The sequence below is a fragment of the Archocentrus centrarchus genome, chromosome 8 (assembly GCF_007364275.1).
Source record: "Archocentrus centrarchus isolate MPI-CPG fArcCen1 chromosome 8, fArcCen1, whole genome shotgun sequence".
NCBI lineage: Eukaryota > Metazoa > Chordata > Actinopteri > Cichliformes > Cichlidae > Archocentrus > Archocentrus centrarchus.
This window is the reverse complement of record NC_044353.1, coordinates 22,564,499-22,585,566: the sequence shown is the minus strand read 5'-3', so window position 1 is coordinate 22,585,566 and position 21,068 is coordinate 22,564,499. Positions and strand designations below refer to the sequence as shown.

General features: G+C 40.4%; 1 protein-coding gene across 1 annotated transcript in view; it reads left to right on the top strand.

Annotated features, from left to right (window-relative positions):
• gcgra (glucagon receptor a) overlaps positions 1–20,596 on the top strand; it is a 44,794-nt gene extending 24,198 nt beyond the window's left edge. Inside the window, exons 2-14 of the mRNA XM_030736842.1 lie at positions 7,982–8,120; positions 8,587–8,683; positions 10,545–10,652; positions 10,788–10,882; positions 11,003–11,097; positions 11,211–11,400; positions 12,940–13,099; positions 13,265–13,325; positions 13,749–13,818; positions 16,313–16,401; positions 16,502–16,646; positions 18,603–18,644; positions 18,736–20,596. Coding sequence (XP_030592702.1) covers positions 8,076–8,120; positions 8,587–8,683; positions 10,545–10,652; positions 10,788–10,882; positions 11,003–11,097; positions 11,211–11,400; positions 12,940–13,099; positions 13,265–13,325; positions 13,749–13,818; positions 16,313–16,401; positions 16,502–16,646; positions 18,603–18,644; positions 18,736–19,101 — 1,563 coding nt within the window. The 5' untranslated portion in view covers positions 7,982–8,075 and the 3' untranslated portion in view covers positions 19,102–20,596. The remainder of the gene's footprint in view (positions 1–7,981; positions 8,121–8,586; positions 8,684–10,544; positions 10,653–10,787; positions 10,883–11,002; positions 11,098–11,210; positions 11,401–12,939; positions 13,100–13,264; positions 13,326–13,748; positions 13,819–16,312; positions 16,402–16,501; positions 16,647–18,602; positions 18,645–18,735) is intronic.
• The last annotated feature ends 472 nt before the right edge of the window (positions 20,597–21,068 follow it).

Genomic DNA, 21,068 nt, shown 5'->3' with positions numbered 1-21,068 from the left:
TCAGGTTTATAATCTCAGGAAACTAATCATTGTTCATTTTGTGGTAAGAAGCTATAGCACAGTAGGAGTCGCCACGAGGCTTGGCTCGTGATCAACATAATCCTCTGCTTCGTGTAATGGAAATCTTGACAATTTTGTGATGAAGAGCACAGGCCTGGTTACGCCACGAAATAAGTCCTCCCAGGAGGAAACTGATTTAGCTGTGCCGGAGCTGACCAATCGCCTAATGCGACTGTTTCAAGTGAAATAAACAGAGGAGGGCAGATGATATCAAACTGAGATGGATGAACTTGTTTTTTCTTATTCTTGGACTACTAAAATTTTATGTAATCACATAATTCAGGTGAATTACCAGCGGTTAGCAGCAAGAATGAGGGGAAGATTAATTGTAGCTACAGAGTGTAACACAGCATAATGGATTGATTTATTAAGGGTGTTATTGTATATATATCAAAGTCATTCATATTAAGATTTGGGACAATTGGAAGGTTGTTGCGCCAAAATGTAACCGTTGACACAAAAATTGCACTGCAATAAGCTTTTTATTGTTGCCTACACAGTTACACAGGTGCAATCAGGTTCAGTCGCCAGAGTACACAAGGGGAAAGCAAGAGAAAAATGAACCACTATCTGTACAGATTTTATAATGCTAATTTAAAAGCACAAATCCTGTCCGCTGGTAAACAGAGACTTCACTATTCATATAAATGAACAACTACATTACTTAGTGTGACTCACTGTTTCTTAGCCAGCCTGCTCGTTCTCATTTTACATAAGACAAATGATTGTTTATTAGTATTTTTTTTTTAAAGATTATTTTATTTATTAAATTTTTCCAAATTGACATACATAAATTAACATAACAGATCAAATTTCCACCCATCCCTTACCCACACAAATCGGCACATCATAAAACTCTCACACAGCCAAAACAGCATGGTCAATACATCACAAATTGATATACAAGATAGCAAGCAGTGGCGGGTCTGTAACTAACAGTTTTTCATTGAAGGAATTTTAGTACAGGGTCCCATATTTTCTCAAACACATTGACTTTATCTTCATTGTAATATCTCGTAGCAGTTTTTTTTAATGCATCTGATATATTACCTAACATCTAATTACTTAAAGGTTTATGAGCCAGATAATAAGAAAAAAAATCAATTTTTTGGTGTTGTGGTGAAAAATTGTGCACAGGAGTTAAACTTAGTTTGGCAATTAAACTCATCCTCTGCTGAAACAAGCACAGCAGAAAGACTGTAGGAAGGCCGAATGCGGTTAATGAAAGACTCCCCGTAGGGCTGTTGTTGCTTCGTAGCAGGCACGGTTCGTAGGTCCACAGTGCCTCATAAAAGTGCGTATGAAACAGCATCCAGCCAGCACCAAGCACTTCCCACACACATGCTCCTGCAGAGCATCACACGAAGCGAAGCATCAAACATTCACACACTAACAAACACGCGCAAACACACACACACAATACAGGTATGAATCAAATGTTACACAACCATTTTTCATTGTTTCCCACCCACATTCAGCTGATGTGGCCTCTAAACAGGAAATGTTTACCAAAACATGTAAATACCCAACGCGCAGAAGAGGCTTCGAGCATCCAGCTGCCAGGTCCCCGTAGCTGCATCCAGATGTGCCACTCTCCGAGCTGCTCTCCCACATTGCGACAGGGTCCGTGTATTCAGAGGTTAACCTCGTGACAGAGCTGTTGCAAACTGAGCTACAAATTTCATTTGTTTTTGAGGCTTAACAATACCTCATCTTCATGCATGTGCACCCTGTTACTGTTACCAGCTGGAGATTCAGTATAATTATGTTTTATAGATGTAGTAATTGCCCACCAAGTACAGGTAAATCAAATGAAATTGGGTTCTTTTTTTTTTAATTGCCATGCCAAACTGAAAGGTGTTACTGATCTTTCAACAAAAGTAGCATAGTGTTCCCACTGACACATTTGCCTTACATATTTAGTGAACGGTTCTGCTGACATTTTGACACATAATAAAAATGCATGAATGGGAAAACAATGTTATCCAGTGGTGCAACCTTTTATGACACATTTAATGACCCTTTTCGAGAATTTCAGTAATCATACTCCCTGAGGCAATGTGATTTTTCTAAAATGGATAAATGAAAACTTTTTCCACTTTTTCCAGTCACCATTCAGGAAGATGACCAGCAGCAGTCAGCAAACAAGCACCACCTGTCATGTCAGCTAACAAACCCGACAGTTGAGATATAATAAATTAGGCTACAATGAGGTAGGCTACTTGATTTGTGAGACTAGAGAAACTGAGGGAGAAGAAGCTGAGGTCGAGACCAGGATACCAAGTTTCAGTTTTGCTTTAATTCCCTTCAGTCAAAGTAACATCTACAACAAATGGTTTTCATCTGTTTTGCTGTGCAGTGGTGCTTTTGTTGTTGCTACAGCACAGCTGTAGTGCAGTTGCAAGATGTTCTTTTTTTTTTTTTTTTTTTTTGGAAGACATTTATAGCATCAATAGTAAACTTGTTTGGCAGCAGCTCTTTGGTATCAACGACCAGCCTTTTTTTTTTTAATATACACATAAAATCACAGATTTTCATAAGTCGCATGGCGACAAGCCTATTTAAATGGCCAGATGCAAGCTGAGAGAAGGGCTACACCAGGACTGATTTGAATGCAGTGACAAAAGAGGCAAAAGATTACCCTGATACATGAACTGCCTCATGTTGTTTGCCAGAGATTTACTAACAAAAAGACTTGGCAGCATTTTGCATATTGTCAAAAGATTAACAGAGGTGGTTCTCATCTTGCGTCTCTGAAAATGACAAAGAAATTAAAAAGAGGTGATACTTTCTATGCTGCTGACTACTGACATGGATGGGTCTGTTACTGATCGAGGACTGATTTTTTAATGATGCATGCAGCGGCTGTCCTCTGTGTGTTTAGGCCACACTACGACACTGACAGACCTGTAGCCAGGGAAAAAAAAGAAAAAAAAAAAAGAGGTTTTAATACACTTTTAATCAGTTGCAGAGGAAGAGCTGGCTCTTAATTTTATACATGGCTGGAAGACTTTCAACTGAAGAGCAATTCTGGCCTCTATTCTAGCCAGAAAGTTAGACTCAGACTACATCCAGCTGGCAAATATCATAGAAGGTGTTGGCATGGACAGAATCAATAATTCAGTGATTCTATCCTGAGCCACTTTGTTCACACAAACAAACAGATTGCTAATTCTGTCAATTAAGGCTGTCATAATATTAGTTTTTTTTATATGAAGGCCGAAATAATTCACTTTGTCGACATCATGCAATACTTAATACAGGAAAAACTGTCATCTGTGAAATTTATCTTTGAATTTATTGTGTTTTCTTTCTATTTGGATAAATGAGTTACACTCAAAATACAACTGAAGGGCGTGTAACCATTCATGGACAAAAGTGTGCAAAAAAAAAGTTGCACAATTATTTAACTTATTATGCATGCACTAACATGAAATAAGTACAAGTTTTAAATCTCCTGATTTAAATAGCAACACCTTTGCACTGAAATGTGTGCAGTATGTTCACCTAGGATGGTGCTAATGCATATTACAAAAGTAAAAAAAAAACAATCTATCTATCTATCTGAACTCTCATTTTCAAGGTCATGATGGCTATGAATACAAACCGGGAATACATAATCATGGCCCTTACAAATGTAAAAGGCCAGACACACAAAACAGTTTTTAATCTCAGGCTGAGAAACGGTTACTCATTTATCTTTGCTTTAACACTGGTGCCCAATCTGACTGTTTACTGCAGGCTAAATCAACAATGAGCCAACCTGGAAACGTCCCAATGCTCCTCCACTGTAGGGCGTTTTATCGAAGCTGATTTAGCCAGCCTACAGCTGCTGCTTCCTCTGTAAGCCTCTTTGCAACGTACCTCCACATCAGCTCCTGCTTTGTAATGTGTCTGGTTTAATCATCTTTGATGTCATAGATGCTCTGTGCTGTACTCACAGGTCTTGTGGCTCTCATGTATGTTTCAAAACAGAGCCATACCTCCACCATAAATTACTGCAGACGGAAATAACAAAGTTCTTTTGTGGTTCTGACTAAAAGTGGCTAAAACCCAGTTTATGCATATCAAACAGTCACAGTGTGGAAATACCTCTTAGTTCATGTCTGACCTGATCTGCAGTAATTAGAAAAAGATTTTGAGATACATTTGTTATTCAAATGCCAGCTGAGTATTCAACGCAGACTTTGGTATGCCCGAACAGACTCACTGATCTGCTTTTATTTTATATTTGCTGATATGTGTTTTGGTAAAGTAGGAAATAAACGGGAAGCTGTCTGTCAAGATGAACTTCCTGTTGAAATGGTTGAAATGAAATATAAGTTTATCACTGTGATCGACATCTTGCTGATTTGGTATATAAGGATTTTGACAATAGCTATTGCCAATTGTGCCAGCTCCTTGTGCAGTAAGAGGGACGCAGTGTGCCATTTTTCAAAAGAATTCCTGAGAGACATTGGAAATATGTGACTGAAGAAAAAGCAGAGAGATTTAAGAGGTCAGAAATGCATATCCACTGTTGTGCATTCAATGGTATGTGAATGGTTGCAGAACATCACAGAGAAAGAGGGGGAAAGTCAGGCTGCTGAGTTTGACATTTTGCACAGGAACAGATTAGTGCGCTATCGTGCTGAACATCAGGTAAGTCAAGCAGAGCTCGATGCCTAGATTTAGGCAATATCTCCATTGCTCCAAACAAGTAAAAGAGCGTGTTGCGGCATAATGCTTATCTTTCCTGAACTCTGTGTCACCCTGTTGTCAGATACTGGGGCTCTCATGCCTGAGCACTGAGCATGTAACATCTGCAGCATTGGATGCATTTGTCAAACTGTGGGAAGCAAGAAGAATATATGATGCATTTGCTGAGGTACTCATTGGTTTGAGTGAGTTTGTTGTTTGATGTTCCAAAAACTAAAGATATATCACTGAATATATCTGGGGCATATTTTTTTTAATTGCACCCAGACCTCATCTGTGGCAAGCAAAGCTGTTGAAGTTGGATGATGTCAGACAGTTTTGTGTTTACTCTCACTAGAGCCTGTGCACTTGGAAAGCTGAATGATATACTGCTGCTCAGGGGCATTTTCTGAGCTGGACGGCTATTGTGTTTTTCAGAGAGGCTTGTTTTTAATCCTTGCCGATCCCCTCTGCCCCGCATTCATGCATGCATAGTCTTTTTTTGTAATTTTATTTGTCAGACAATGTAATCAAATGAAAGGTAAGCACTCTCCAGTAAACAAGAGTAATTGTTAGTGGCCATTGTATTAAGCCATCGAACATGCTCTTGAACACGGAGCGGTTTTTTAGGTTGTTTGGGACATTCGGGTGATTTGCGTCATTCCCTTGTGTTTTTCAATTTACTTCTTTCTCTCACAAATATGAATAAGTGACCAAGGATTTGTTAAAGCAAGATACTGTTTATCCTGTGTGTCTAAGGGGACAATAATCTCTTAGTATTTAGGTTACAATTGCATCTATTTAGTATTTTGAAATGAATGTAAAAGGAACCAGACCCAAACATCTCAAGAGAGCCATCTGGCTCGAGACGCTTGACTCTCAGCCGTTGTTTCACCTCTTACATCAAATGTGCAACAAAAGTGATAAAAGCTCCAGATTATTTCCTGGAACAGAGAACTACAGAGACCAGAGAACTTGGGGCTAAAAGCACGTTTCAGGGGACCTTGACTGGTCTGAAGCCACAATGGACTGAAAAAGCCAAGTGGGAACAGTAGTGCTTTGCTCCAGCAGGCTATCATAACAGCACAATATAGAAGCCTAATTAGCCTCGCACCTCGAAGCCCATTAGTTCCACTCCAGCTTCCACCAAATGGGCAACGTGATTTCCCTCTTCCCGAATTAAAGGCATCCAAGCAGACACATTGTACTTGACAAATCGGCACCAGTAAAACAAGGGAGTTCTGTGAATTTATGTCCTCGGGGTATATCTTAAAAACCTTCTTGTGCTCTGACTTCGCATTCTTTCTGAGTGTAACAAGCAGTGAACGTTCATTATCGAGAGAGTCTCGTTTTGCCTTCTGCTGTGGGGCATTTGGTGTTATATCTAAAAATAAGCACATATGATTGGAATGAAAACTGAAAACTGTGCAGCTGGGCTTCTCAAAGAGAAGCATGCAGTTTGTTGCAAAGGTCATCTAAAGGAAATTTAATTACTTAAGTTTTTATTTTCCTCTAGTGATGAAGCTGTCTAAATTTCAGATATTATCTGGGTCTCCAGCCATACTCTCAATTTGAGATGTCATTTTCATATTCACCTCATAACTTCACAAACATGTAATGACTGGAATGTGTCGTGTTGCAACATAGAAAAGGGGTCAAAAGCCAGGTTTAGGAATCTTTGTTTCCTGTAGTAAACCCTCTCGCTTTGACACATCCTCACTCCCCCTCCTGCAGGACTCAACTCAGTTTGGTTAATCAGTGTTCGCTGCTAAGTTGCAGCGTGGTGCAGGCTGGCAAAAGAGTGATGGAGTAAGTGAGCGATAGCACGTGAAAGAGGGAAACCCCTGGAAAGCCGTCACACATGGTGTAATGTATTAGCCGCAAGGAAGAGCAGGTTCTCAGCCGCTCTGCTGTACCGGGACACGTGCTGAAATGTCATGCACTTATGAGGTCTGTCTGGTAAGGACTAAGGTGAAACACTTACAGTACAGATGTTTGGCAGAGCAGAGGTTAATGCATAGTCTGCTGTGATGATGTCCCTTTAGTTTCAGGTTTACATGAAAACATGGTTTGCATACACTCAGTTTTCTAATGACCTATAAGGAATGCAGGAATTTTTGAATGGATGCCATTGTTGCGAATCTCTTAGCAATCAGAACATAGAGTGTAACAGTCATAGAAACAGGATTAAGACTACAACAAGTCTGAAGATGTTAGAGGCAGCGCTGTGATCTGAGCAGGACCGGTCATGACCTGATGCCAGGCCAGACAAGAATAGCACTGATCTCTCAGGCGCCTATGGCAATCGGTCAGGTTGTACTACAGCTAATGCTAATTGTATCCAGTTGTTATTACACTGAGCAGTCCATTAAGAAAGGCTTTGGTGTAGATTTTATCAAGTCCGATAGCATGGACATTTAGATTGTGACTGGAACCTCCAAGCTGCTGTTTACTCCACATTTTAGAAGCTTGATGACATTTTCAGTCAAAACAGAGACTGAAAAAGTTGTGAATTAAGCTTTCCCATCCAAGTACATTACGTACTTTCCATCTGTCATGACACATTGTGCTCTTATTTGTTGAAAAAAAAAAAAACAACCTACCTCCAAACAAAAGAAATTCCTAACACAACATCACAAACTCGTCCTCCTACCCCCGCAGGACTGGAACAGAATGGAATTTGAAACGTTTTAGCCAAAAATGTTTCCATGGTCAAGGTGTTTTTTGCAGAAACGTTTCAGATTTCGTTCCGTTCTCCGGCTTCAGTCAAATCTGTTGGGAGTATTGTGGCAGTCGACGTGAAGGTGAGTGACCTCTGGCACACACTGACAAATACTCAACCAAACATTCACTGGCTTTAACACGAAAGTGGACAGCTGCCAACAGAGTCACTGACTGCATGCAGCTGTCTCACTAAAGGAACAAATAGCATTTCCTGGAGTTTTTTGGCCTGATAATGTTTTGGTTTGTCTTGTATAGCCGTAGACCTTGTGGACTATGGCCATAATTCGATGAATAAGCAGGACTGGCATGGGACTGATCAGGTTCACAGGGAATACTTGTACACTGCACAAGTCAAAAAGACATAACTTATACTTCCTCATCGGCATACCTTCTAAATTTGGTGTAATTGTAGTGTGAACGATATGGCCCAGCCTTTTCCTGTTTTGGTTCTCTTGTTTTGCATTAACAAGAATGTGTTTGCAATGAGCTTTGATGGCTTGTGTGTCTCTGTGTCATCCAGGCAGCGTGGCCAGTGTAGATAAGCCCCTTTATGAGGTGAAAACCCTTCCCAGCCCTGCAGTATCCCCTCCCAGCACCAACAGCAGGAAGAAGGGATGTCACAGCTTTTGGCAGTGCTCATTGTCTCCTGCAGCATCCAGGTGGGTTTCAAGAGCATACTCAAAAGCATGCACCTACTCTTTCACATCTATATGCATAATGGACATGCAGAGCTCAAGAGCCTCTGAGCAAGTTGTCTGTGAACTTCCATTAGTCAGTGACCTTCACAGTAAGGACCTGTTTCTTTAGCTCTGTCTCCTGAAACAAGCCAGAGAGTCAGTGAAGACTAAACATTCTGTACAGTAGCACGTCCAGTATTAGAGTGTGACAAAGTATTATTTTGATTGATTATATCCCCAGTATGAAGACCGGTTGTTTACAGCTACAGTATTTATAAAGTGAACTGAAATAAATGAAGTCAGTTGGCCAAATGCTTTGCATGTGAGGTTCACTTTCTTAACATACTTCTTATCCACCTGGCTGAAAAACATCCATTAGTCACCAGAAAACAAACCTTCCAGATTTTTTTTTCTTGAATTGTCCTCTGTGTTCTTCACATCTCCTTAGGTTTCTGCTGTTGCTACCCTGGATAAGCTGATGGAGAGCTGGAACTTGTACACGGATGAGTGTAAACACAACAACAGCAGAGATCCACCAAGCACTGGTGAGTTAAACACTGTATTAGACCTGTATGTTGTAAGTTTAGGCCATTCCACACTGTTATTAAAAATCAAACCTGCACCATTTTCTAAAAGTTTCCAAGTGTAGCCCATTCAGTGAAGATGACACCCAGTTTTGGGGATTTCACTGGTGACAAGGACACACTATATCCCAATTAGGGCTGCAACTATCAATTATTTTAGTAATAGCGTATTCTATTGACTATTCCATCGATTAATCGGATAATAAATACTTTTGTCTTATTAACAGATCATCTGCATATTTTAATTTCTGCAGATTTACTGCAGAACTATAAGCTATAAGCTTATAAGCTATTAGCTACAATGTCATATTCTTCAGTACAGCTATAAACTTGCTAGTAAAAACTTTTGGATTCACCCATCTTGGGAAAATTTCTGGCTTTCTCTTAGCTCTGGTTTTGGTCTCCACCAGCTCACACACAACCATCTCTGGAGTTTACAGAGATATCTGAGAATGAGAAAATCATGAGTAGCAGTTCTCTGGGTGAAAATGCAGATAGTAAGGCAACAGTAACTCAAATAACCACTCTTTACAACCAAGACATGCAGAAGAGCATCTCTGAATGCACAACACATATCACTTTGTCAACCTTGTGCTACTCTTGTCAGCTAAGACAGGAAACCAAGGCTGCAATTTGCTTTGGCTCACCAAAATTGGAGAACTGAAAACAAGTTTCGATTTCTGCTGCAATGTTCAGATGGTAGATTCAGAATTTGGCATAAACAACGTGAAAGCATGGAGGCATCCTGCTTTGTATCAACTGTTCAGGTTGCTGGTGGTGGTATAACGGTATGGGGGATATTTTCTTGGCACACTTTGGACCACTTTGTATCAAGTGAGCATCATTTGAACACCAGCTGAGAATTGTAAGGAGGGTGTACCTAACAAATCGGCCAATCTATGTCTCTTGGGTTTCTGACTGTCCCGCCTAGATGGTGACTATGAATGGTCAGTTTGTTCTTTGGTATGCCAAGCAACATAGGGTTGGGCTATGAGAGTGAATCCACAGAGAGAGGAAAAAACACAGAGACAGATAATAATTATTTATTTTATGACTTCCCGTGACTCCTTACATGAGTAATTATATAATGCCTCTTTTATATAAAACTATTAAATATATCTACTATAACAACATTTATGAGCAAGGTTAATGAGCCCTTTAATGTGGCAGAACTGGTGATAATTCGGTCACCAGTCCATGAGGCAGCAGTGGTTTCCTCTCCATGCTCAGACCACTGCATAACCCCTCTGCTTGCAGACATTCACAGTCACACGATTGCTGAACCACACTCACTTCCTCCTCATGCCTGGAGAAAAGCAGCTCCCATCTGCTCGTTCAACAAAACTTTTAACTACACCGTAAACGCTGCCCTTCAGTGGCATTGAAGCCTGTTATCATGTTTTATGCTTGCTGGTTAGTGCAGCAGATTGCTCCAACTTTCATAAAGGCTACTTCCCACACTGCATGCAAAATCACACCACTTTGGAGCACTTGCATATCTTTTCTGTCACCCTCCATTAGCGTAAGAGCAGCTTAGCCTATACATCAGTTCATGACCATCCATCTGACCGTACAGTTAGTGTTGTTCATGTCCTGTTTTCCGAAACATGATTAAAGATGTGATATAAGTGGGAGGTCAAGACTCTGAAGCTAAGATAAATGACCCTGATGTTTTCAAATCCCATAAAGGCTACAAGCAGCCATCAGTCCAAATAAATGTTACTGTATTCTGTAATGCTTAGGCTATCAGAGATCAGTGTGTACGGGCAGTGAGCGTATATATCGTGATTGCTTTTGTTTTGTGTGTTTTTTTTAAACACAGGCCTTGTGTGCAACAGGACTTTTGACAATTATGCCTGTTGGCCCGACGGACTCCCTAACACCACTGTTAGTGTGCCATGCCCGTGGTATTTGCCCTGGCACCATAAAGGTAAGAGACATGTGAGTTTATAATTATATTCATGCTAGGTCACTTAAAATACCCTGCAGAGAAAGACAGCTGCCTATGCTGACTGGACTTTCCACTAAATCACAAAGGCCTGTGTGTGTGTGTGTGTGTGTGTAGTTCAGCATGGCCTGGTGTACCAGGAATGTGATGCGAATGGCCAGTGGGTGACTACAAAGAATACCAGCGAGTGTGATTCTCATGAGCTAGATTCGGTAAGAATTGTCTTTTTTTTTCTTCTTGCTGGAAGAATATGAAAAGAAAAAGAGCACATATATTGTATAGTTTCACTATGAATTAAAAAAAATCTCACAAACATATGCTCTGATTTGCAGCAGTACTATGGCCATATTCGGATCATGTACACTGTGGGCTATTCCTTATCCCTGGTGGCTTTGGTTTTGGCTCTTGGCATCCTCATATTCTTTAGGTAATAATAATTTACAGTTGAAATCATTTTGAGTACATTTTAAGAGAACAAATCCAGCTGGCTGATTACCACACAGATGACCTCGTGGATGATTCTTGCTTCTTTTTGGTCAGGAAACTACACTGCATGAGGAACAACATCCACATGAATCTTTTTGCCTCCTTCATCCTGCGAGCCTTGTCTATCCTCATCAAAGACGCTCTGTTGGAGGCCAGCCACACAGTACAGGGCCTGAGCAGAGACCAGGAGCAGGGATTCCCCCGTGCATCTGTAACTCCAGTGGAGATGTTGGCCAGCAGCGAGGTCAGAGTTGCTCTTCAGTGAAGCAATACAACTGCAGTATACTGGACAATGTTTGATCAACAAGGGAGTTTACTCAGATTACTTAAGGTGGAAAGAAGACAAAGGCTTTCTTATTTCTGACCTTTCCAGTATTTTCTTTTTAGTTAAAACAAAAGTGCCAAACATTCCCAAATTGAATTCTAATAGATACAGTATTTTCACAGTATGTCATTAAGGTGAACTTTGAACTCTGCAAAGGACAACACCCCCTGATTTTGTTTAAAGAATTTCTACACTCACTGACCACTTTATTAGGTACACCTTGTTAGTACCAGGTTAGACCCCCTTTTGCCTGCAGAACCTTCTTAATTCTTCATGTCTTAGATTCAGCAAGGTGCTGGAAAATTCCTCAGTAATTTTGGTCCATACTGACATGACAGTATCACACAGCTGCTGCAGATTTGTCAGCTGCACACCCATGATATTAATCTGCTCTTCCACTCCACCCAAAGGCACATCGAGTGATTGTTCAGGCCATTTGAGTACAGTGAACTCACTGTCATGTTCAAGAAATCCGAAATGATTTGAGTGCACTGTGGTCATAGAGGTATAGACATGTCAACAGCAATACTCAGGTAGGCTGTGGCATTTAAACAATGCTCAGTTGATACTAAGGGACCCAAAGTTTGCCAAGAAACTATAACTCACACCATTACACCACCGCTGTGAGCTGCTGATTCAAAACAGGATGGCTCCGTGCTTTCATGTTGTTTACACCAAATTCTGCTCCTACCGTCAAACGTCGCAGCAGAAATCGCAACTCAGACCGGACATTTTTTTCCAGTCATCTGTTGTCCAGTGTTGATGAGCCTGTCTGGATTGTAGCCTCAGTTTCCTGTTCTTAGCTGACAGGAGTGGCACCCGGTGTGGTTCTTCTGTTGTGGTCTGTTTTACGAGTCGATGTGTTGTGTATTCAGAGATGCTCTTCTGTGTCCTTGGTTGTAAGAAGTGGTTATTTGAGTAACTGTTGCCTTTCTATCAGCTTGTAGCAGCTGCACGAGATTACATGAAATACTTGAATAAACAAGTATTTGGAAAGGTTTACCTATTAAAGTGGCAAATGAGTGTATATTCTAACTCACAAAATGTTTTTGTTAATGAAAGTGATTTTATATATTGTGCATATGTATGTTTAAATGTTTTAATGGTAAAAGAGTTGCATTTACAAAGATTTTGATGACTTACTTATGTTAGTTATAATAGTTATAATAAACTGTTATATTTCAGGATTTTAATTGATAATCCCAGTAATAACCAGAAGAGACATACTTAAGGGAGGACCACACACGTTTGGGTTGTGCTGTGTGTCACAGCTGGCTGCGATTTGGTTTAAAGTTGCTGCAGTTGTAAAATCTGTTCGCTGTAGGCACAAAGCCCAAATCTCACTGGCAGAACGAGCTCCCATCTGCTGCAGCGCCGGTGTCACTGTTCACATTAGCTATACAATGTGTCAACTCTCCTTGATGGTTTAAAATCTGTAACGTTAACCTTTTCTTGCAGACAACGGTAAGCTGTCGCGTTGCCGTGGTCATGATGCAGTATAGCATAATGGCTAACAGCTACTGGCTGCTGGTGGAAGGCATGTACCTCCAGAACCTCCTGGTCATCACTGTGTTTACAGAGAGGAACTACTTCAAAATTTACCTGTGCATCGGGTGGGGTGAGCTGGCCTGTTGTGTATCTGTGACGTCATAGGGTCAGGGGATGCAAGTTAATTATGTGCTATATGATGCTTTCTGCATTGTGCCAGATGAAGTCAGAGCAAATAAATGCAAAATATAACATGGCTTTGCTAATTGGCCCTTTTGCATTTTTTTTTTCACAGGTACCCCATTAATATTCCTCGTGCCATGGGTAGCAGCTAAATACCTGTATGAAAATAAACTGTAAGTTTCCTTCTCTTTTCCGCTTCCCCCTACCCCAGGTGATGTAACAAATGTGAAAACCTGCCAAACGGTTTCAATTTTAACTTGCAGCATTTATATCAGGACAATATTTCGAGAAAAGTTGGCAGACGACGTTTCTTCTATAATTGTGACACTTGTGGTTAATTTAACACACAATTACTACATGAAGAACTGTCTGCAATTAACCTTTTCAAACAGGCATGTTTTATCTCCTGCTGGATGCCAGTTTGGTTTAGCAGCTTTGTTTACACATTTTTAATATATTAACACTCAAAAGCACCCATCCAGGGAAAGGAAAGCAGCAGTTACAAATGCAGTTTAACAGCATGTTTTACAGTGTGAGTCGTGTCCACATGCAGAAATATCTCACTGTTATTTAATTCAGTGCTTTCTTTTTTTCAGTTGCTGGGGGCAGAATATAGACATGAATTACTGGTGGATCATCCGCTCTCCAATACTGCTAGCTGTTGTGGTAATTTCCTCCTCCTTTACTTTATGTTTTGTCATATCTTGTTATGCTATTTCCTGAAAATGTTTTTGTACATTATTATTATTATTATTTCTACACGTAAAATGTGGTGGCAAAAAAAAGCAGCTTCACCTTAAAAATGCTACATGTGTAAATGCCAATCTTGCATTTCCAGCTATTTTTATCCCCCTGCTCATGCACTATACAATATTAAACGCACCTCATTTATTCATGAGGTGTTAAAGGCAAGATGTGCTTCAGACCCAATATCTGTGAAGCATGTCAGGAGTCAAAGATTCTTGGATTAAATAAAATTAATATTTGCAGTGTGATCAGCTCTACACTCTCTATCCATCCTGTGACCAAGCCTTTTATTTAAGGTGTGTTCGGCAAAGGTCACTTCCAAGCATTTACACAAGTCCAATTTGTCATGGCTCTTAAGCGAAGCCAGACATCCTGGCACTTTCCATGCATTTATCGTCCAGCTAAGTGACCTGTATCCCACAGGAATTCCTGTGTTTGAGTTGCTGTAGGAATGGGAGGGCTGGTCCCTGTTTCACTATTTCCCTCTTTATCTTGATCCCACCATTCTGAAGCTTCACGGCAGAGTAGAAAACTACACTGTAGTATTCATAAAGATTGTGTGTGTGTGTGTGTGTGTGTGTGTGTGTGTGTGATTACTCCACGTCTGACAGATATGCAACTTTATTCAAGTCTGTGCAAATATAGAAATGCTGATATAAATATACAGATAAATATGCAGATAGTTTAATGTGCAGTGTCAGTCTATAGTTGTCATGCATCTGTTATATACACTCACCAGCCACTTTGTTGGGTACACCTTCAAATGCTCACTGGCAAAAATAGCTAATCATAGCATCTGCTCAATGCAATAAGGCATGTAGACACAGTCAAGCTCATCATCAAGTTCAAATTGAGCATCCAAATGGGGAAGAAAGGTGATTTAAGTGACTTTGAACGTACCATAGTTGTTAGGGCCGGACGGACTGGTCTGAATATTTCCTGCAGAACCATCTCTAAGGTTTACAACGTGATTTGAAAAAGGGAAAATATGCACTGAGCAGAAGTTCTCTGGATAAAAATGTCTTGTTGAAGCCACAGATCAGAGGAGAATGGCCAGAGTCCTTCAGGTTGATAGAAAGGCAATAGTAACTAAAATAACCACTTGTTACAGCCAAGGTATGCATGTCTGAATGCACAACACTTTGATCCTTGAAACTACTGCAACAAGAGACCACACCAGCTGCCACTCCTGTCAGCTAAGAACAGGAAACTGAGGCTACAATTTGCACAGGCTCACTAAAATTGGACAACACAAGATTGGAAAAACACGGCCTAATCTGATCTGGTGCTGCGTTCAGATGGCTCAGAAGGGTCCAAATTTAGTATAAACAACATGAAAGCATGGATCCCTCCCGTCTTGTCCGAGTGGTGTGGGTGATGTTTTGCTGGCACACTTTGTACTAAGTACCAGCTCAGCATCATTTCAAAAGGCACAGCTTAGCTGAGTAATGTTGCTGACCATGCCCACCCCTTTCTGACCACAGTGCGCCCATGTTCTGATGGCTGCTTTCAGCAGGCTAACATGTCGTGTCCAAAAGCTCACATCATCTAAAAGTGGTTTCTTGAACATGACACTACACTCAAATGGCCTCCACAGTCACCATATCTCAATCCAATGGATCACCTTTGGGATGTGGTAGAATGGGAGATTCACATTATAGATGTGCAGCTGACAAACTTGACAAACAAGCAAGAACCCAGATCTGTGAGGAATGTTTCCAACACCTTGTTGAATCTTTGCCATGAAGAATTATGAAAGCGAAAGGGGCTCTAAACGGTAATACAAAGTTGTACCTAATTAAGTTGCCAGTAAGTGTATATTTATAAACGATTAAAAATTTATCATGCCCATAGCTAAGGTCCTTTATTAAATAATACAAGTGATGTATGTTTAAATGTTGAAAATAAGTGACATTACATAGTTTCATTCACCATTAAATTCTCATACTGGTACATACTGAGATGCTGATATGAAAAACCGTGACAGCAATTAAAAGCACACATTAGGTCCAAGCACCACAAATTATCCATGACAAATTATTTTAAAAATGTTAAAGGTCACATCATAAGTGATTTCATCAGAGGAACACCTACTGTTGTTTGAAATGCCAGCTGTTACGAAACGGTTTCCTGATATACTTGGAAAACACTTTTTTTTTTTACAGCTGTTGGTACTAATGTAGATAATTATGCTTTTATCTGGTGATCTTTTGTGAGATCTATAGCTGAGATTTCTACCATTTCTTTCATTAAACATTTTTTCTGGGCCTGTGTGTTGTATCTGGAAGCGTCACACATCTCCACTGTAGTGAAGGAAGATGAGTATGATGGTATCATAGACCAAAGCTTTTTTGCTTAAACATGCTCGAGAAAAAACTATTTCCATTAACCCTGGCATATCTGTCCTTCACAGATCAACTTCCTTATCTTTATCCATATTATCAGCATTCTCGTGTCAAAACTTCGAGCACATCAAATGAGATACACAGACTATAAGTTCCGGTGAGTGTGAATTTTATGTTATTTGCTGTTGATTTGTCTTTTCTTTCTCTCTACTTAGTCTGTACTTTTTTATTTTTTTTGTTTCTATCCTCCATCTCAGGTTGGCTAAGTCAACTCTAACCTTGATCCCATTGCTGGGAATCCATCAGGTGGTCTTAATCTTTGTAACAGATGAGTCCACAGAAGACAGCAATGGCTTGCGTCTCACCAAGCTCTTCATTGACCTTTTCTTCTCCTCCTTCCAGGTTGGACTTTGACAATAAAAAGAGAAAAGGCTGTCGGTCATGAACTATAAAATATGTCAATTTCTTCACAGAGGCAACACAATTTCTGAAATGACTCAGCATTATCACTCATTAATCACTTTAAGGGGAGTTTGCATGCTGTCATAATTCACTTCAGCTGAGGTGAATTATATATGTATAGCTTGTATATGACAAAAAGTCAAAAAAAAGAGAAAAAATAAGCAGCATGCTTTCACCGCTAAGTCAGTAAGTACAGGTGCTGGTCATGAAATTAGAATATCATGAAAAAGTTGATTTATTTCAGTAATTCCATTCAAATAGTGAAACATGTATAATATAGTCATTCATTACACACACACTGATATATATTTCAAATGTTTGTTTCTTTTAATTTTGATGATTATAACTGACAACTAATGAAAACCGTTGGGGAGCCAGTGCAGAGATGACAAAATAGGCGCCGCATGAGACCACTTAGGAGATCTATTACGTTGCCTTGCAGCTGCATTTTGAACCAACTACAGGCAATCCAAAGATGATTTATTGAGATCAATGTACAGCGAATTATTGTTGTCCAATTGTGAGGAGACAAAAGCATGAATAATCATCCCTAAGAGCCTGGTCAAATGTAACACCTAAATTTCTGACATTTGGTCGAACCAATAATAATAAAGAACCAAGATTATTGATCTTGTGTGAAACTATCAAGGAAAGGTTAAAGTTTGTCTGAGATACATACAACACAGCTTTGATGCTACAGCCATGCCAAGACGGGATGCCAAGATCTAATGGTCCAAATAGCGAAGTCCACATATGGAGGCAGTTAGGGTGGCAGTAGCTGGCAGGTTTCTGAGGCAGAAAGTCATGGTCCAAATCCAGTTTCACTCTGATTTGCTTACCTTGGTTAGGTACCAAAAAGGTGAGGTTTATGGAAAAAAGTTGTGATTTGGGGTAAAATACAGTCCTTCACACTTTCCATGCAATTTGAAGAATGCTTAAATACACTTAAAAGCACCCAGTGCCTATTATGAACTGGCGACTTGTCCAGGGTGAATCTCACCTCTCTCCTTGTGACAGCTTCAGGGTTAGGTTTCAGCCCCCCTCTGACCCTGAGTTTATTAAGTGGCAGAAATGCATCAATGGATGGTAGCCAGTGTATTTAGATGTTTTGACAAGGACCTCTGAACAAGTGCCAATATGTGATGAGATGGAATCAAACCATTGCCGTGACCTGATTCATCACAGAGATAATGCCAAAGGTTAGCTCTGTCGGGCGGTTTTCAGAAACCGCCATGGGAAAGAGAATGGGCTGGAAACCAAGTGTTTGTGTGGAGAGATGTGACAAAAGGGTTGAAACAGCAATTTTAATGTTTGTTTTTCTGTATGTTAATATTTGTTACCCTAATATAACCTAATATGTGTTAAATGTCAGAACCATAACTGCATTACAACTGCATCTGAATTCCAGTTGCAATTAAACCTAAAGCTCAAAATGCATGTTGTACAAAAAAAAACTCAAATTGTGTAATTGTCGCTCTCTGCATCTCTGAGTTTTTCTTCTCAGAGACAGTCGTGATCTATTTACTTATGTGTCAGAAGGGATTACATTAACAGACTATGAGCACTGCTAAATGACTTTGCCATACTGTGACATAATTAGAGTGACCTTTAGGCTCTGGAAACAAAGATGACAGATGACCAACAGAGAGAGCAAAAGAGAAGGAGATGCAAAGACTATTTCAAAGTCAAAAGATGACAAGTGCAGCTGTGGGGCCTACACCTTAAGACAGATGTTGCTCAAGGGCACTTGTGGTTTAGTTTTAAAGAAGCAAACTTGCAGTTCCTTCCTGGAGTGCAGTGCATTCACTAGAATATATTCAGTTTTGTAGCTTCAAAGTAACATGTAAGTGAATATTTTAGGTGCCATGAGTTACTTCAGCATTGTTTTTTTCACAGGGTCTCCTGGTGGCCATCTTGTACTGCTTTGTCAACAAAGAAGTGAGTCACCTTAATTGTGCTACAAAAACTGCCCAACTACAGATTTTCTACAGATATTTAGTGTCTACTTTTATCTCTGTTGTCTCCTCAGGTGCAGTCTGAGATCCTAAAGAAGTGGAAACGTTGGAAGCTAGGGAGGAACATTGAGGAAGAGTACCGCCACACCTACAGCAATATCCCCAACACAAAGACAAGCAGCCTCTTGAATCACGTCCCTCAACTGCCTCACCTCCCGGACATCGCCAAAACCTCTGACCCAGTCTGTAGCCCCGAGGAGAGGCACATGCTTGTCACTGGCGACCACAATGGTATGGTCCACAGTGCGGGGGAAGAGACGTGTTCCTCGCTGCTGCATGAGGGAACCAACAGCAACGGCACCCTAGTGGAGGATATCAGCATTACGGACAAGTTGCAGTGTTACGAGGTGCAGAGAGAGAACGTGGAGAGCCACCTCTGAAACCTGCTGGGAATTTGAAAAAGGAAGTTTGACTGACCTGCTCAGCTGCAAAGAGCCGAGTAAATAGCATCACTTTTCAGGTCCGCCCTCTGAGATCTGTGTCACTGAGGACATAGCAGCCATTGCCACAGTCACAGAGAACAGAGATCAGTAGGACAGACATCCACACTGAGATTTTGAATGTGGAGTGAGTCTCGTGAACGGATTACTTTAGATGTTTTTCACACAGTGTAAGAAGCTGCTGCATGTTGAACAATTTGCGCAACAGCATCCCAGTGCAGATAAACCATGGAAGATAATAATAAATGAAACCTGAAATAACAAAACAAAACAACAAAAACGTCACAGGTCCCGTGCTTGAGCCTCTGCTTTAATTCATGCTTTCTGTCAAATTTGTGGTACTGAAGATTAAATACAAAGTGAGCAGTGAACTGAACACACACACACACACACACACACACACACACACACACACACACACACACACACACACACACACACAAAGACCAAAATACACACAGAATAATATGAAGTAGGGACAAATGGGAGTCCTTTTTTAGTTTTCCTGTCCATGTGATTTAGATGATAATGTGCAGAAAAAGAAACATTATGTTGACTATACCTCAAACAGTAAGGCAACCACAGTGTTGTATAAGTGACCTCATTCAGGGCTCATATGGGAAATTGGCAGCTTCTGTCCCCAGGTCCGTCTCAGCTTGCGTATAGACATTAAAGGAGGTCAAGAGATGTATAGGATGAATTATAAATAAGCTAATATAATCATCACTTGACTTTCTTATGTATTTTGGATTAAAAAGCCTCTTTTTTATATATTAGTTCAATACTGCTGATTGCTATAGTTGCAGCTGTTTAAATGTGCCATGTGTGTTTTTTACAGTGATAGTTGAATTCCTGTGCCACTAATTTTCTTTGCCTCCTTTACCATCAAGATGATATCTGACTCACATGCCTTGGCAAACTTCTGTACCGTATTCCGCTCAGCCTCTGGATACAGTGTTGCTCTCAAATCAAGGATAAAAATACATATGTGACCTGTACAGCCCTATATATGTAAGGTATGACTCCAGCATCAATGCTAAAAATGGCACATAACGCCTGACACAAGGATCGCCTTGGGATGTCATGCACGAAGGTTGCGTAGATTTTTGTGAGCTTAACTTGTGAGTTGTGTGACTCATTCACTCTACGGTGCCATCGCATCAGACGAAACGTCCCTGCTAACGACTGCATCCGCCCAGTTACTGTACAGACAGAGTCTAATGCAGCTGTACCACGACTGCAGCGGCTGTGGACACTTTTGAATGAAACTCTGCACCACAAAAGTTGAACCAAACCTCTTCAGCAAGCTTTCGAACAGCAAACAAAGTTAGTCAGGCAGTGGTACGTTTGCGCCTGATCACATTTATTTTCAAAGAAAGGAAGCCTCCTGCAGAAGAGAAATTAATATCTGAATTGCTGAAACAACAGAACTGACTGAACGTGACTTTGTATGTATCTGTTTGCACAATGTTAATTTATAATTGGTAAATATTGTGTATATATATATGTGTTTATACAGGTGATTTTATTTGATTGCAGTCCATATTTTTCATGCATGTGTGTGTGTGTGTGTGTGTGTGTGTGTGTGTGTGTGTGTGTGTGTGTGTGTGTGTGTGTGTGTGTGTGTGTATTATCCGAGCATGAATGTGTGTAGTTCCAGTATTCTAAGTTTGTGGCTGTAGGATGAATAATAGGCTGCCACCAGAGGCTTGACAGAAACAAGTGGAACTGGCTTGATGCAGAGCACAGAGGTCAGAGGTTATTCCAAGTCAGTCTCCCTCTAGCATATACACTATAGCACCACAGGACATTCCCACACATCCTGCCTGTATAAGGCATGAAGACACAGCTTTGTGTTTTATTATGGAAACTGGTCTCATTGTGATTCCACAGTGTCATTTTGTAGC